Here is an 18,994-nt window from a genome sequence, read left to right as displayed (position 1 = left end):
CATAAACTAACAAAAAACATAATAAATTACATATTTTTTATTATATATATTTAAAGCTATTTGGGGAAATAAGCAGATTTTTTTTTTCTTAGTGAGGAAAGGTTTTCTTGGGAAATGTCAAACAATCATACCTTAAAAATTTAATACAGTATTATCTTAATGCTTAATTATCAAAATAAATGTCAACTAATGAATGTTCATTTTTGTCTGACAAACAAAAGCAATACTATATTAGGGTAAGGAAGGATGCTGATAGTGCTGAGACTTAAGATGAAGAAAAAATCATCTTGATATTTTAGTTATGAAAGTGGAGATTAAAAAGTGAATTGTTTTGAGGGCTCTCATATATAACATTATTAACTACTTCAGTTGAAATTCTCAAAATAAGTAAGAACGTTTCTAAAAGGTAAGATCTGATCACAATGAGCCCATTTATTTTATGACTTACCTCTGAGCACTTGTTAGCTCTAATTTGTTAATGAACTTATAAAGTGCCTTGTGTAAACTCTTGGACATGAAATTGCCATGTGAATTGGATAATTGCCATGCTTGGGTGGAGTAAGAACACAGACCTCACTTTCAGCCACATTCTTTTAATTCATTTTTTTAAAGCTTATTTGTTGGTCCACTACATAGAAAAGTGCATAAGATTGGCAACCAAGTAAGTATATAGTGATGATGATAAAACTTAAATCTGTAAAAGTTATTTATACCTTTTATCTAGGCCATTTTATTAACATTTGCATGCTAAGTATCAGATCAGATCAGATCAGTCGCTCAGTCGTGTCTGACTCTTTGCGACCCCATGAATCGCAGCACGCCAGGCCTCCCTGTCCATCACCAACTCCCGGAGTTCACTCAGACTCACGTCCATCGAGTCAGTGATGCCATCCAGCCATCTCAGCCTCTGTCGTCCCCTTCTCCTCCTGCCCCCAATCCCTCCCAACATCAGAGTCTCTTTCCAATGAGTCAACTCTTTGCATGAGGTGGCCAAAGTACTGGAGTTTCAGCTTTAGCATCATTCCTTCCAAAGAAATCCCAGGGCTGATGTCCTTCAGAATGGACTGGTTGGATCTCCTTGCAGTCCAAGGGACTCTCAAGAGTCTTCTCCAACACCACAGTTCAAAAGCATCAATTCTTCGGTGCTCAGCCTTCTTCACAGTCCAACTCTCACATCCATACATGACCACAGGAAAAACCAGAGCCTTGACTAGACGAACCTTTGTTGGCAAAGTAATATCTCTGCTTTTGAATATGCTATCTAGGTTGGTCATAACTTTCCTTCCAAGGAGTAAGCGTCTTTTAATTTCATGGCTGCAGTCACCATCTGTAGTGATTTTGGAGCCCAGAAAAATAAAGTCTGACACTGTTTCCACTGTTTCCCCATCTATTTCCCATGAAGTCATGGGACTGGATGCCATGATCTTCGTTTTCTGAATGTTGAGCTTTAAGCCAACTTTTTCACTCTCGTCTTTCACTTTCATCAAGAGGCTTTTTAGTTCTTCACTTTCTGCCATAAGGGTGGTGTCATCTGCATATCTGAGGTTATTGATATTTCTCCCGGCAATCTTGATTCCAGCTTGTGTTTCTTCCAGTCCAGCGTTTCTCATGATGTACTCTGCATATAAGTTAAATAAACAGGGTGACAATATACAGCCTTGACATACTCCTTTTCCTATTTGGAACCAGCATGCTAAGTATAGTTAGGATAATTTTATATGGAGTTTAACAAATCAGTGAAGTTGTATCAGTTTGAGTCATCTGAGCTACTTTTGAGACTACTAAGAAAACCATTATTTCATTTCATCATACCTACAGGCACTAACATTTAGAAGTTTTTAATCCAACATGTATTTGTTGAACCTGTGTCTACATTATGTTGCATGGTATCTAAAGAATTATTTTTCTTCTAAACATGATGGTTGAACTATAAATCTATTATTATTACAGGAATAACAGAAAAGAAGAGCTGTAATATTGAAAACTGTTACCATGAATTTATTCTGGTTCTCACAAAATTGTAGACATGCTGTTCAATCCTAATTCTCACCTCAAGTTTTTCTTGTAGAAGAAAAAGAACTTTTGTGCATTGTTGGTGATAATATTCACTGCTCTGTATTAAGTGTTCAAAAGTAGTTTCTGAAGAAGCAAATAACAAGTCACAGAAAGTATGAGAAGTAATCATTGCTTAATGTGTTGATGACTATACCACCATGCTGAAGTGGTTTTGTATTGACTCAGCTTGCAGATCCAATACTTCAACACATTTAAAAAGGCTTGAAATCATTCTCTCTCTGACCACCAGAGCGGAAACTGCTGTTTTCCCAATCATTAAAGAATAAAGAATGGTTATATTTTGCTGAAAACATCCATTCATCAGGATCCACTCTGGTATGATGCCTGCCCAGGAAGACCATCACAAAACTAGCTGTAATACTGTTTTCTTGCATAAACAGCACTGTTGTAGAAGACATGTGAGGAATAATTTTATCAGAGCAGCAGAGGTCCTGCCCTCTGGTTAGAACAGACTTGTGATAGGACTTTAAAATAACTAAAAATCAAGTTTCATGTGCATTTCTCATTATCGGAAAAGAATGTGCAACTTCCAAATGTATTTCCAAACAAATCACTGTCAGTTATTTTGTTTATCTTGTAATTAGTGCTGTCTTCAATAAATACTTTTAAGATGTATATTTCTTTTTTTTTGCCATATGGTAGTGCAGTATTTTATTTATTCTGTCCATTAGTAACTACTATTTGATAACATTTATAATATTAATAGAACTTAATATAAAAGAAGTTCAATCTACATTCTTTTTTAATATTTCAATACTGGATATTAATCTGAAATATAGTCAAAATTAGTATGGTCAACTCTTTATGTCAAAATTTATAATAAATGTTTGGTATTAGTCCACATACAATTAAGTTTTTGGTGGAAAGTTATTTGGCTGGAAGAAAGAACATTTGGTTTACTTCACTAATGGGAATCTCTCTTAGTGCTGGGATGGCCTCTACTTGGTCTTTCTTCTGCTGTTGATTTTTGGCATAGTTATCTGTGATAGTATGAATGGAATCGAGTGGAGAGGTACTCATCATGTTTGTTCCAAATAAGAGGATGTAACCGATGACTACGGTAATGAGGAGGTACACAGGCAGAGCAACGGCCCAATACTTTTGAGGCCAGTAAGTTAAGCCTAAGGAGTTTAGCCAAGATTCAGGAATAAAAGCCCATACAAGATCCAGTATGAAGCCAAACTGGGAGCTTAAGAAAAGAACAAAGCCATAAATCGCTTTTTCTTGCAATGGCGACAGTGCATTTTCCACCATTTCCCCTGTGGCTTTAGACATTTTGCTTGCACACTTGCACCGAGCACCCAAACGTCACCTGCACGAGCAACCAGCCCCCTAGCCTCACGTGCACACGCACATCCTGCAGTGGAAGGTGGGGGAGGTCAGGGGAAAGCAGGGTGGGGGAACTGAACGCCACCCCAACTCTACAGGCTTCACCGCTGTGAGAACAGAGAAGGAAGGACCTAAGATTTATATTTCTAATAAAAGATTTTTTTTTTTGGTAAAAATTCAAATAAGTACAAAGATGAAACAGTAATGTTTAGAGGATGTTGGCTAAGGATGAAAATTAGTTGAATTAGCACTATGCCAAGAAACTCTAAGATCTTTTGCATTTTATAGAAATACGGTTTCTATATGAACTGGGTTTGGGAATTGTATGTATGTCACCTTTTAGTTCTTCCAAAGATTTACTAGACTTCTTATATTCTCTCTCAAATGATATGGTTCATTCTTTAATGTGCTGTGTTCTTTTCCCTAATTACAACTCTTCCTGAATCAAAGTTTTACCAAGCCCATACTACCTGGAATAGATAAAAGTCCATCTTAGTATTTGCTTTGAAATATATTTTCTTTATATCTCATATTTCAATTTTTCACTATTCATTTTTTCTTTTGCTTCTAAGAATTGACACGCTATGGATTTTTTTCAACATGTTCTGCCACACCTGATGAGAAGGAACTTATTTCATTGACTTCTTCCTGTTTGACTATGTCACAAATAACTACGCAGTCATAATTTTTGCTTGATTTCCTGTCTTCGTTGTTCAGTTGCTTAGTCATGTCCAACTCTTTGGGGCCCCATGGACTGCAGCATGCCAGGCTTCCCTGTCCTTCACCAACTCCTGGAACTTGTTCAATCCATTAAGTTGGTGATGCCATCAAACCATCTCATCCTTTGTTGCCCCCTTCTTCTCCTGCCTTCGATCCTTCTCAGCATCAGGGTCTTTTCCAATGAGTTGGCTCTTCATATCAGGTGGCCAAAGTACTGGAGCTTCAGTATCAGTTCTTCCAATGAATATTCAGGATTGATTTCCTTTAGGACTGACTGGTTTGATCTCCTTGCAGTCCAAGGGGCACTCAAGAGTCTTCTCCAACACCACAGTTCAAAAGCATCAATTCTTCAGGACTCAGCCTGAATTATGGTCCAACTCTCACAGCCATACATGACTGCTGGAAACACCATAGCTTTGACTAGACAGACCTTTGTTGGTAAAGTAATATCTCTGCTTTTTAATATGCTGTCTAGGTTTGTCATAGCTTTTCTTCCAAGGAGACAGTGTCTTTTAATTTCATGGCTGCAGTCACCACCCGCAGTGATTTTGGAACTGAAGAAAATAAAGTCTGTCACTATTTCCATTGTTTTCTCACCCCATTTGCCATGGAGTGATGGGACCAGATGCCATGACCTTAGTTTTTTGAATGTTGAGTTTTAAGCCAGCTTTTTTTACTCTCCTCTTTCACTTTCATCAAGAGGCTCTTTAGTCCCTCTTCACTTTCTGCCATAAGGGTGATGTTATCTGCATATTTGAGATTATTCATATTTCTCCTGGAAATGTTGATTCCACCTTGTGAGTCATCTGGCCCAGCATTTTGCATGATGTACTCTACAAATAAGTTTAATAAGCAAGGTGACAATATACAGCCTTGATGTACTCCTTCCCAATTTGGAACCAGTCCATTTTTCCATGTCTGGTTCTAACTGTTGCTTCTTGACCTGCATACAGGTTTCTTAGGAGGCAGGTAAGGTGGTCTGGTATTCACATCTCTTGAAGACTTTTCCACACTATGTTATTATCCACACAGTCAAAGGCTTTAGTGTAGTCAATAAAGCAGAAGTAGATGTTTTTCTGGAATTCTCTTGCTTTTTCTATGATCCAACAGAGGTTGGCATTTGATCTGTGGTTCCTCTGCCTTTTCTAAATAGAATTTGAACATCTGAAAGTGTTCACATACTGTTGAACATCTCGGTTCACATACTGTTGAAGCCTAGCTTGGAGAATTTTGAGCATTACTTTGTTGGCATGTGAAATGAGTGGAATTGTATAATAGTTTGAACATTCTTTGGCATTGCCCTTCTCTGGGATTAGAATGAAAACTGACTGTTTACAGTCCTGTGGCCACTGCTGAGTTTTCCAAATTTTTTGGCATAATGAGTGCAGCACTTTAACAGTATTATCTTTTAGGATTTGAAATAATTCAGCTGGAATTCCATCACCTCAACTATCTTTGTTTTTTATAGTGATGCTTCCAAAGGCCCACTTGACTTCACACTCCAGGATGTTTGGCTCTAGGCGAGTGATCATACCATCGTGGTTATCTGGGTCACTGAGATCTTTTTTATATAGTTCAGTACATTCTTGCCACCTCTTCTTAGTATCTTCTATTGTTAGATCCATTCCATTTCTGATCTTTATTTTTCCCATCTTTGCATGAAATATTCCCTGTCTTTAGATTTAAAAAATACATGAAAGATACAATAAGAAGGAGGCAGGGCTTTGGCTTAACTTAGTAATAACTCTCTCTGTAACTCTTGAAAATGTCTAATTTTCTTTTTTTTTGATAGACTTAAAATTGCATGTGGAGAAGGTAATGGCAGCCCACTCCAGCATACTTGTCTGGAGAATTCCATGGTTGGAAGAAACTGGTGGGCTACAGTCCATGATGTCGCAAAGAATCAGGCACGACTGAGTGACTTTCACTTCACAAGCATATGCCGTGTTGCTTTGTGTGTCTTTAAACATTTAAATAAATCATGCTTTTATATATTGGCATTTATCTTGATTTTTTTATTCAACATTATGTTTTTGATATTTATGCAGGTTGCTACATTCAGATTTAATTAAGTCCTTGCCATAGTAAAAGGTATGTTAACTTTTAGATGTATCCATATAATATGAATGTCTTTAATCCTTCTCTAGGATCACTTTTTACTATTAAAGCATGTAGCACAGGGAACTATTATCAATATCTTTAATAACCTGTAATGGAAAAGAATCTAAAAAGAAAGTATACCTATATCTTAATCTCTTTGCTGTAAACCTGGAACTAACACAACACTGTAAATTATATTTCCATAAAAATTAAAAAATCTAAGCCTCTTTCCTCAGTGACTGCATGTGGTCCAGGCCTCTCCCAAAATTTTATCTAAGGATTCCCAATAATGCTTTCACCCAATCAGTTGTCAATTATCAAGAACTTATGAGCTTGCAATGATTGCTGTAAAAGATATTTGTTGATGTACTCCTAGAAAAGAAAAAGTATGCTTGAGTGAAATAAATTAGCTCCAAATAAAAAAATCTTATTTGACAGACTTTTACAAAACTGTTCACATTTTTCTAAGTTCAGCTAGAAGGAGGAGTCTGTCACTAGAATTAAAAATAACTCTGTTCCCAGAATTCCATAATGGGTAAGAAAGTTCAAAAGAATAAAAATGTTTAAAGATAATACTGCTACTGCTACAAAAAGGCTTTAGATATATTAACTATTTTGAAGATGAGTTCTATTTTACCCGCCTTTATTGTGTCTAATAATCATATAAAACAAGGACCTGGAAATTAATAATGAAGGTATAAAATGTTACACTGAAATTATGGGTTTAATAGAATTTCTAAAATTTGAAGCTCCTGGAAAACACATTTTCCCACTTTGTGATGTATTAGATGACCCCTTTTTGTTGTGCCTTTTACCACCATTTAGAAAAGTTGAATGGCATGCTTTATTTTCTGTCTCCTTTTTTTCATCTATTATTTCAGGTATTGTGGCATATTTTGTTGGCAACGGATGACATAACTTTTGTTCTCTCTAAAGGAAGTATCTTTACTTTTGTCATGGGGCTGAGGAAACTTTTACTTTTTAAAATGAATCTGGTCCATGGACAGGTGGTGTGCTGAGCTTTAAACAGCTTGATGAATGATTTGGCTCTGCAGAGCAGTGTCAAATAATGTATTTCAGTTGGCAGTCTCAATGAAACAGAATAAGGCAGTCGGTTTTCCGTTATATATTAGTCCTTGCACCCACTCGACTTCCAGCTGTGCATGCTAGGCATAAATCCTGCCCTTCCTTTACCTGTGCCAGTAATTCACCCAGAGCTTCCCATTTGAGTCTGTTTACCTAATGATTGCACTCACCATCAGGAGCCATCCTGTCACTGGGGCAGATATATGTTCTTTACCTGCTGATGTATTAAGTCGTGTGATTGTAATCAACCAATATTCTGGATTAATTATGGAGGATAAAGGGAGTTAATGCTTTTTAAAGTCCTCTGTTATGAGATAGATGCTTTAATTTTAAGAAGCTGGTGAATTTACACGTATACTTCAGTTAAGTGTAACAACAATAATAAGTGTAACAATATTTATATCAACTTTTCACTGTATCTTGTCTAGAATTATACTTTAGTTAGTATTATAGGTAAAAATTATTTGTTTGTTTTTGCTTTTCTTTCTTATTTATAAACAAATAGTGTAAAAATCTGTTTATTTAAAGGAGTAATATTATTCAAGGGCACTGAAAGCTTTATGACACAATATTTGCCTTTTAATTTTATCCTGTAGATCACAGGGAGGTGTTTAAAGAGAAAAGTTTAGTTTTTATCACTACCACTGCTACTGTTACTACAATTGCCACTTTCCCTCCCTCCCTCTTCCCCTCCTGCTCCATTATTATTATTATCATAATCATTATCATCATTATATTAATTCATGACAGTGCTCTTCTGGAATAATAGAGGATATATTTGAAGGATGACCAAATGATGGAAAATAGGAACAAAAAAGACTCATTTGGAGTGGTGTTAATAATTTTGGGGGGAATATGTGGACTGTGGAAATTAGATAATTTTTGAGAGATTTTTGAATTAGAATCTTTTAGCTGCTCAAATGAGAAGAAGGGGTTGAATAGAGGGAGAGAGCAAGATGCTAGTAATTATAGCAAGATGTAGAAGTGAAGGAGACAGATGATAAACTTAGTCTGAGGTAAATTTTGAGGTAAATGTTAGATACCAATGTACAGTAGACAGTTTAGACGCATAATCTTGGACTTGAGTAAATAGGTTAGGGCTAAGGGTCTGCACTGGAAATCATGAAAGTGAAAGTCACAGGGAGTAGATTTGGTGACTGAAAGAATGAAAAGCAGAAGATTTCTGAATTTTCATATAAAAGATTGGCAGATATGCTGCTGAATATGATAGTCACTGGCTTCTTGTGGCTATGGAACATTTGAAATATTATGAACTGAGATGTACTTTAAGTGTAAAATGTACATCATGAAAATTTAGGACAAAAATACATCTCATTAACAATGTTTAAATTGATCACGTATTTTGATCATTGTTTAATTGAACAAATCCAAAAATTTTTAAATTCATTTCACTACTTAATATAGCTACTATATAACTTTATTCATGTGGCTTGTGTTGTATTTCTACTGAATAGTATTTTTCTACAGACTAAAATCCTAATGCTTTTGCATGACTATGAGTCATGTTACCATACCAAATTCATGTTTTGTTCTTTCCATGTCTTCTCCATACAGCCAGCTGTGAGCTAGGGCCCTTCCATATCATGTTGTTTCAAATCTGCAGCCTTTTATACATTTTGCTCCCAATTTGGGGAATGCCCAGCTCTTTCTTGAAATTTTTGTCCTTTTAGGTTGGCTTTTCAAAGAGAAGACACTTAAATTTAATAATTAAAAAATATTATTAGAGATTTTTGGAACTATTTTTGAAGAAATAGAGGACAGAATAATAAAATGAGTCCATGTACACATCATCCCATTTTGCTAATATCAACTCATGTCCAATCTTGTTATCCCTATAATTAGCAACGTTGGCTCAGATCATTTTAAAGAAAACCCCGGATACAATTTACATTCATTTATAAATATTTAAATGTGTATTTCTAAAACAATGAGGACTATTTATAATACCAATAATCATATTTCTTTAGTATCATTGAACATAAGTGTTCAATGAAGTTTTTAAATTGTTTTTCCAAATTGATTGTTTAAATAGAATCCAAATAAAGTCTTTATATTGCAATTAGTTGATTAGATTCTCAGTCTTATAGGTTCTCTGTCCATCTGTTTTTTTTTTAATGTAATTTTTTTTTTGTAGAAGAAACTGAGTCATTAGACTTAATATAATTTTCATAATCTATATTTGAATATTTTTTCCATCTCCAGTATTCAGTATGTTTCTCTACGTGTTGTTACTTCTAGAAACACGATCAGATTCAGATCTTTCTCTTAAAGAATACATCACTGGTGATGTGTGCTTCCATTTCCATTAGGAGGTACATGTTTTCTAGCATTTTAGTTTTCTTTAAAGTGATCGTTAGCAGCCACTGAGTCCATTCTGAAGGAGATCAGCCCTGGGATTTCTTTGGAAGGAATGATGCTAAAGCTGAAACTCCAGTACTTTGGCCACCTCATGCGAAGAGTTGACTCATTGGAAAAGAACCTGATGCTGGAAGGGATTGGGGGCAGGAGGAGAAGGGGACGACAGAGGATGAGATGGCTGGATGGCATCACTGACTCGATGGACATGAGTCTGAGTGAACTCCGGGAGCTGGTGATGGACAGGGAGGCCTGTTGTGCTGCGATTCATGGGGTTGCAAAGAGTCAGACACGACTTAACGACTGAACTGAACTGATGATCTTTGAGTGCATTTGTTACTTAGGATTTATAAATTGGTAATTCAAAAATTTTGTCATTCCTTAGTTTTTAGCTAAATAGTTCTTTAAAGAGAAATCCTTCCTCATCAACTAATTGATATATTTTAGGATCTGTTTAATGTATGATTTTTTACCTACCATATATTTTTTTAAAACAAAGCTTTACTAGCATTCTTTATAAAATTAATTTTTATAGGGGTAAGTGATTTACAATGTTGTATGAGTCTCCTGTACAGAAAGTAAATCAGTTATACATGTAGATATATCTACTCTTTAAGATTTTTTTCCTGTATAAGTCATTATAGAGTTTTGTATAGAATTCCCTGTGTTAAATAGAAGGTCCTTGTTATTTATCTATATGCAGTAGTGTGTATATGTCCATCCCAATCTCCCAGTTTATCCCTACTCACCCCTATCCCCTAGGTAACCATAAGTTTGCTTTCTGTATCTGTAACTCTTTCTGTTCTGTAAATAAGTTCATTTGTACTATATTATTTTTTGGATTCACATATAAACAATATCATATGATATTTATCTTTCTCTGACTTATTTCACTCAGTATGACAATCTCTCTATCCATCTCACTGTAAATGGCATTATTTTGTTCTTTTTTATGGCTTAGTAATATTCCACTGTATATATGTACCACATCTTGTTTACCCATTCATCTGTCAATAGACATTTAGTTTGTTTCAATGTCCTTGATATTGTAAATAATGCTGCAGTGAACACTGGAATGCATGTATATCTTATTGAATTATGGTTTTCTTCAGATATATGCCCAGGAATGGAATTTCTGGATCATATAATAGCTCTATTTTAGTTTTTTAAGGAACCTTTATATCATTCTGCATAGTAGCTATGCCAATTTATATTTCCACCAACAGTATTAGAGGGTTCCCTTTTCTTCACACCTCTTCCAGCATTTATTGTTTGTAGATTTTTTTTGATGATGGCTGTTCTGACCACTATAAGATGGTATCTTATGTAGTTTTGATTTAAAACTTGGGTCTCCTACATTGCAGGTAGATTCTTTACAGTCTGAGCCATCAGGGAAGCTCAGTGATTAGTAATGTTGAACATCTTTTCATGTCCTTTTTGGCCATCTTCAGAGAAAAGTCTATTCAGATCTCCCATCCATTTTTTGATTGAATTTTTTTTTTTTTTTAATATATTGAGCTACATAACCTCTTTGTATATTTTGCATGTTAAGCCCTCATTGGGTCCTTTTTTGGTAAATATTTTCTCCCACTTTGGGTTGTTGTCTTTTTCCTTTGTTTATGGTTTCCTTTGTTGTGTAAAAGCTTTTAAGTTTAATTAAATCCCATTTATTTATTTTTGTTTTATTTTCATTACTCTAAGAGGTGGATAAAAAAAAAATCATGCTGTGATTTATGTCAGAGAGTGTTCTGCCTATATTTTCCTCTAGGACTTATGTGGTATCCAATTTTACGTTTAGGTCTTTAACCATTTTGAATTTATTTTTGTGTATGGTGTTAGAGCGGAGAAGGCAATGGCACCCCACTCCAGTACTCTTGCCTGGAAAATCCCATGGATGGAGGAGCCTGGTGGGCTGCAGTCTGTGGGGTCGCTAAGAGTCAGACACAACTGAGCGTCTTCACTTTCACTTTTCACTTTCATGCATTGGAGAAGGAAATGGCAACTCACTCCAGTGTTCTTGCCTGGAGAATCTCAGGGACAGGGGAGCCTGGTGGGCTGCCGTCTGTGGAGTCACACAGAGTTGGGCACGACTGAAGCGACTTAGCAGCAGCAGCAGCAGCATGGTGTTAGAGAACGTTCTCATTTCATTTTTTTACTGTCCACTTTTCCAAAGAAATCTACAGAGTCAGTGCAATCCCTATCAAGTTACCAATAGATTTTTCACAGAATTAGAACAAACATTTTTAAAATTTGTATGGAGACACAAAAGACCCCAATGTGTTTTGGCTGTTTGATTCCAAAAAGCCAAAGCAATCTTGAGAAAGAAAAATGGAGCTGGAGGAGTCAGGCTCCTTGACTTCAGACTATACTATAAAGCTACAGTAATAAAAACAGTATGGTACTGATGCAAAAAAGGAATATAGATCAATGGAATAGGATGGAAAGTCCAAGAATAAGCCCAGACACCTATGATTAGCTAATTTATGATAAGGAGGCAAGAATATACAATGGAGAAAGACACCGTCTTCAATAAGTGGTGCCACTAACATTATTTTCTAAGTAAATTTCTAGTTCCCTAGCATTTTCCAGGAGTTACCAAGGAGTTGTTGTTATAAACTCCTGGATAGCAACATACATCTGTCCCTTCTTAGCCAGTGATAACCTCTTTAAGTTGACTGATTCATTTTTCCTTGTGTTTTGTTGTAACAAAATGCTCCAGAATTATCTTGCGCATTTTATGTTCCAGACCTGGAGTCAGCCATTTTTCAAAGTACTTGTTCCATTTTGCATTTCTACTAGCAATATGAGTTGCTAGTAGAACTTGCTCTGCATCCTCTTCAATATTTGGTTGTAACTTTAAATTTTTTTGCTATCCTAGTGAGTATATATTGGTATTTAAATGTAATTTTATCTTGTCTTTCCTTGAGTAAAATTTGAGAATCTTTGGCTAGTTATATATTCTCTTTTATGAAGTATGTTGTTCCAAATCTTTTGGCAAGAAATGTTGCTTGTGGAAGTTCTTTATCTATTGTGAATGTCAGGCCTTTGTGTGTCTCCCTCTCCCCTCCTCTCTCCCATGCTCTCACACACAATATAATACATAAATGTATATACACTTCAATTATTTTTGACTGTTCATTGTCTTGTGCATTTTGATACACAAGATTTTTGACTTGGAAATCTAGTTTTTAATTGTTTTCTTAATGGTTAGTGATTTTTGCCTTCTAAGAAAATTTTGCCTAACCACAAGTTGCTGAGGATTTTTTTCCCCTACTCTCTCCTATAGTTGGAACTTTATAGTTGCAGCTTTTTTTTTTTTCATAGTTGCAGCTTTATGTTTAACTGAAAGTCTCTTGACTAATTTTTATGTATGGTTTGAGATATCAGTAATCTCATTTTTTCCCCACATGAGTATTTATCTAGTAATGAATCATTTGATGATATTATCCTTCAATACCTATTGAATTTCACTGCCAATTTGTGAAAAATAACGTGGATTTATTTCTAGACTACTCATTTATTCATTTGTATGGCTTTACACTAATAGTGCAATGTCTTCATTACTATGGTTTGGTTACTTGTCTTATAACTAGGTACTATAAGTTATCTAATAGGGTTCTTTATAAACTTATTTTGGCTATTTGAGTTGTTTTACATTTCCATGTGTGTTTTAGCATTGGCTTTTAATTTCTGCAAGAATGATATTTGGAATTTTGATATCACATTGAATATATAGATTAATTTGGAAGAATCAACTCACTGACAATATTGTTTTCATGTTCATTAAAATGGGAAATCTCTCCATCTTATGGGTCTAAGTTCTTAGCAACATTTTGCAGTGGTCAGAGTGGCAATCTTGTATGTTTTTTTGCTAAGTTTCTTTCTTAATATATTATGCTATTAAAATGTACCATTTAAACAATGTTCAGTTATTTAACTATATATAGACATCAATTAATTTTTTCTAGTTTTATAGTCAGAGTCCCTGATATATTCACTTACATTTAGTGACTTTTTGGTGGATTCTTCAGGGCTTTTTATAAATACAATGATAATGTCTGCAAATAAAGATAGTTTTATATATTCCTTTAAAATCTGTATTCTTGCTATTTGTTATTACATTGTCTAAGACTTCTATTAAAATATTAAATAGAGATGTGGATAGTGGACATCTTTGTTCCTGTTTTTAGGGGAAAGTTTTCATGCTCAGTGTCATCATGTATCATGTCAACAGTAGGTAACACTAGAGACACACCATCAAAGAGAAGAATTACAGACTGAAATCTAACCAGTGGCAGAGGGAAGTGGCATTAGAGGACAGGATGAATCAGTTTGATTCCAAGTGTTTAAATGTGAGTTTCATAAAAATCTACTTTAAAATGTGGAAGAGGGATTGCCGCAGGTGAGACTAGAGTGAAGTAAGCCAGAAAGAAAAACACCAATACAGTATACTAACGCATATATATGGAATTTAGAAAGATGGTAACAATAACCCTGTATACGGGACAGCAAAAGAGACACTGATGTATAGAACAGTCTTATGGACTATGTAGGAGAGGGAGAGGGTGCGAAGATTTGGGAGAATGGCATTGAAACATGTATAATATCATGTATGAAATGAGTCGCCAGTCCAGGTTCGATGCATGATACTGGATGCTTGGGGCTGGTGCACTGGGACGACCCAGAGGGATGGTATGGGGAGGGAGGAGGGAAGAGGGTTCAGGATGGGGAACACATGTATACCTGTGGCAGATTCATTTCGATATTTGGCAAAACCAATACAGTATTGTAAAGTTTAAAAAAAAAATAAAGACAGTTAAGAGGACATAGTAGTTATTCAGGTGGGAGATGATGAGGAACTGAACTCTGGTATTGGCAGTGAGAATGGAGAGAAATTGTATGGGAGATATTTGGTAAGGTGACTTCAGGAGGGATGGCAGTATGTGAAACTGTGAAACTGAAGTCAGCTGATACATTTTCAAATTGTTGAATCACTATCTCCCAGAGTCTAGTCTGAGCAACAGTGGTCTCAAAATACAATTGATAAAAACAGAAAATTTCCAAAAAAGAATAGGAAAAAATGGCATACTTTAGGCCTTTTTGGGACATTACAACAGTACTGTGGGTTCAGTGCTTCTGTCTGCTTCTAATTTTATATCCTCTTTGTCAGATGAAAGGAGAATAAAAGAGGGATTTGAGTAATAAGATTTTTTTTTAAGAAAAAAGTTTCATGGATTGTATATTAGAGGTGAGGACTTGAGTCCTCCCAAGTGATTTTGATTTGCCAAACTTTCTTTCAAGATAATAGTTGTCAAAATGACTTTTGAGGAGTGGAGTTTAAGATTTTCAAAAAATCTTACTTTAAGTGAAAACAGGTTTTCCTGGGTACTGAAATGTATTGGCATGAACTTATTTCCTGGCCATATGGATTGTAAAATAAGCTGGAGTGTTTTAGAATTAAATGAGATAATTTATGCAAAGTCCCTAGCATAATGGGCACGTAGTAGGCATTCCATAAATAGTAGGTTGAGGACATAGATTCCAAACTCATTAACTGAAAAGGCTATAGTTACAAACATGAATATGAATAAAATTGTTCAAGAAGAGTGAGTGAGGAAAAGAACATAAATCTGGGAAAACCTGGCATGTTAGAACAGGAAGTGAGGATCTGGTGAAAGAGAGGTAAAAGCAGGGGTCAGGGAGTTATAAGAGCAACAATAGGGCTCTCTCATGGAAGCCAAAGCTTTAAGAAGGAAGGAGTGGTCAGGCTGAGAAATGCTTTGAAAGGGTACAAGAAGTGGAGAAAAGAATTTGCCAACTCAGGTCGTTGGTGAGTTTAGCAAAGCCAAATCCATCTTGCATTAGTAGAAAAAAAAGGGAAAAATCAATTTGAGTTTTCCAGATTCCATTTGAGGCAAATCATGTGGAGGGCCTACACATAGGGGAGATGAAAAGTTGATTGAAGGGCTTTGTGATGTTTTGAGAGAAAAATACTTGTGCATCTCTTAAAACTCTCTGGTAATAGGTAATAGATAATTGGTGACAGGAACTTGGTGCCTCAGTTGCCACAATCAAGCTAGGAGATATAAAGCTTCTTAATGATGGAATTTCCTTGGGTAAATCATCACAAGCCAAGACAAAAACATGGGCTTGCTGACTTTGAGCTGCTCAAGGGCACAAGCACCATCTTATTCATATGTGTATCAAGAGACTATCCCAGGATCTGTCACTTAGTTGATGCTTAAAAAAAAAAAAAAAGAAGATGTAAAATTTAAAGTGATTTGGTTTGAAACTAGAGGCAGAGTTGTAATTTTATGCCTTATTAAGAATAGAACAATGTGTCAGATTTGGGAATAGGAAGACAGCGTTATGTTTCTTAATTCATTGGACAGGACACTAAATGAAAGTTTTTTTTTTAATTTATTTATTCATTCATTCATTTTTGTCTGTGCTGGGACTTCACTGTTGCATGGGCCTCTCTCTAGTTGTGGTGATGGAGGCTACTCCTGAGTTGTGGTGCGTCAGCTTTTCACTGCAGTGGCTTCTCTTGTTGCAGAGCCGAGCTCTGGGGTTTGTGGGCTTCAGTAGTGGCGGCACATGGATGGGCTCAGGAGTTGTGGTTCCTGGACTTTAGAGCACAGGCTCAATAGCTGTGCCTGGGCTTAGTTGCATGGGCTTAGTTGCTCTACTGCATGTGGGATCCTCTCAGATGAGGGATTAAACCTGTGTCTCCTGCATTGGCAGCTGGATTCTTTACCATTGAGCCACTAGGGAAGCCCTGAAAGGTATTTATTTCTTAATCAAAGTCATGGGCTGCATTTAAACTTTTGCTTTGTTTATTTAGGCTTCTTACTTCTTTTACTACAAAAGAACTTTAGCTTTCATTAAATTTTATGAGTAGAGAAAAAGGAGTAGCCATGTGAGCTAAAGTGTAGAAACTAATGGGTGTAGGCATTTAAGTTAAAATATATATATATATATATATATATATATATATGTGCTTTAAGTAAAAATCTAAAAGTAAGAGATGAGACAAGTCAGACTTTTAGAATGAAAATACCCCATAACAATATGATTTTGTTTAAAATTTCTGTTTATAGGAATGCAGATAACCTTTTCAAAGGGTTTTAATATCTGATTAGTTCAAGTGTATTTTGAAATTTAAAATTTTAATTAAATTTATCAATAAATCTTTTATAAGAAACTTCCACACTGTTTTCAAAATAATTCATTGACAAATTCATATTCCCACCAGGAATGTGAGAATTCCAGTTGTTCCACATCCTCACCAATACTTCATGGTCAACTTCTAAGATTTGTTTTTTTTTTTTTTTTAATTTTTAACCATCTTGATTAGATGGTGTTTTAATATATATTTTCATGATGACCAATGATTTTAAGCATATTTTCTTGGACTTATTTCCCATATCTCCTTTTGGTGAGATCGCCATTAACGTCTTATACATTTTTTAAATTGAAGGTTTAAAAAATTGTTTTGAGAATTGTTCATATTTTCTGATACAAATCTTTTCTAGATGATTTGAAAATATTTTCTTCCAGTTTGTCTCTTTTAATTCTCTTAATTGGTTGAAGAGAAGAAATTTTGAAGTTGAATTTATCAACATTTAATTTTATCAATTTTTAGTGTCATGTCTATGTTAAATGTACAGCTACTATATGATCCAGCAATTTGAGTGCTAGACACTTATCCAAGAGAACTGAATGTATGCATCCATTTAAGACATGTATGCAAATGTTACTAGCAACTTTATTTGTAATAACTGCAAAATGTAACTAACCCATATGTCCATCAACAAGTGAATGGATAAACAAATTATGATATACCCATACTATTAAATGCTACTCAGCGATGGAAAAGGAAATGGCTATTGATAGACACTAAAATATGTATGATTTCAAAATAATTATTCTGAGTGAAAGAAGCCAGATAAAAAGAGTACATGTTTCTATTTATGTAAAATTTTAAGAAATGCATGTCAATCTGTAATGGAAAAGGGCAGGTTAGTGGCTGCTTGGGGAACGGGGGCAAGATTGCAAAGGGGCATGAGCAGTTTTTGAGGTTGAGGGATATGTTCATTATACTGATTAGTGATAGCTTCATAGGTAAAATTTTCTGTCAAAGCATGTCAAATTATGTACTTAAAATATATATATATTATTGTATTTTAACACATACCTTAACAGAAAACAGCTTGCAAAAAAATCAATTCTCTGTTAACTATATCTTAGAATCATCTAGGAGAATGCAGCACTTTAAAAAGCTAACACTTTCAGTCTATTTGCTTGAAGCTCTTTATATTCATTAGAGTGGATATAACTTATCTTTAGTAGTTAAAAAGATAAAGACTAGCCTGTAGTAGGAAATAATGTCTGTTCCTACTAATGAATAAACAGAAAAAGAGCAAGTAAGCACCATGGATGACTAATGATGAATTTTAGCTTACTATTCCCTCAGAAAAAGGCAAAAAATAATTACATGGTTAACAAAAGAGATGTAAGTGTGTTCATGCTCTATTGCTCAGTCATGTCTGACTCTTTGTGACCCTATGAACTGTAGCCTGCCAGGCTCCTCTACCCATGGGATTCTCCAAGCAAGAATATTGGGGTGGGTTGCCATTTCCTCCTCCAGGGGATCATCCCCACCCAGGAAATGAATCCATATCTCTTGCGTCTCCTGCATTGCAGGTGGATTCTTTACCACTGAGACACCTACCTGGGGAGGCCAGAAAAAAGGCAGTAGGTATGAATTCTTTATACCTAAAGTATTATTAAATAGAAATTAGAATCATAGGTACAGATGATTAGGAAAATGCAGAAGAAAATATAAATATTTATTATATGAAATTAAATTTTAGAGAGAGTTTGCTTAATACTAGCTAAATTAAGGAAGACACAGGCAGAGTGAGAAATGGATCATTAATTATAACAAAGTGCTTGTAATGTACAGAGACATTAATAATGACAATGACAATGTCACTGGTGATAAATGCAAAAGCAATTGCACTTTTTATGTACTCATTTTTTCAAATTCTTAACTGCCCTTCTCTGGCTGAAATTATAGGGTTTTCTATTAAAAACTTTTGTAATGTGTATTAGGAACTTCACTTTGGCAATGATACTAGAATTACAAAATAATTATTAAAAGCTAGAGAAAACAAAAAGATATTAGGGCAATGATTTTTTTCAGTATTTAAATAATTCTGGAAAAGTTATTAAAGATTGACTGTTTATTAGACTTGTGGTTAATAAAATGTAATTTGAAACAACTAACTTTCAGATGTTGATT

At 35.0% G+C, this 18,994-nt stretch overlaps 1 protein-coding gene and 1 long non-coding RNA gene across 3 annotated transcripts in view; one reads left to right on the top strand and one right to left on the bottom strand.

Annotated features, from left to right (window-relative positions):
• The window catches only part of LOC133257557 (uncharacterized), a 527,623-nt gene that overhangs the window by 224,145 nt on the left and 284,484 nt on the right, over positions 1 to 18,994 (top strand). The gene's annotated exons all lie outside the window — the stretch shown is intronic.
• LOC133235413 (phosphatidylinositol N-acetylglucosaminyltransferase subunit P-like) lies at positions 2,925 to 3,479 on the bottom strand. The gene has a single exon (XM_061396913.1). It carries the CDS (start codon positions 3,349 to 3,351, stop codon positions 2,944 to 2,946), a length of 408 nt encoding a protein of 135 aa, XP_061252897.1. The 5' UTR covers positions 3,352 to 3,479; the 3' UTR covers positions 2,925 to 2,943.

Source organism: Bos javanicus, chromosome 2, assembly GCF_032452875.1.
Source record: "Bos javanicus breed banteng chromosome 2, ARS-OSU_banteng_1.0, whole genome shotgun sequence".
Classification (NCBI taxonomy): Eukaryota; Metazoa; Chordata; class Mammalia; order Artiodactyla; family Bovidae; genus Bos; species Bos javanicus.
This window is presented reverse-complemented; position numbering and strand designations above follow the sequence as displayed.

Coding starts and splice junctions, on each gene's coding strand:
- LOC133235413 (XM_061396913.1), bottom strand. CDS start 3,351: ATGTCTAAAGCCACAGGGGAAATGGTGGAAAATGCACTGTCGCCATTG.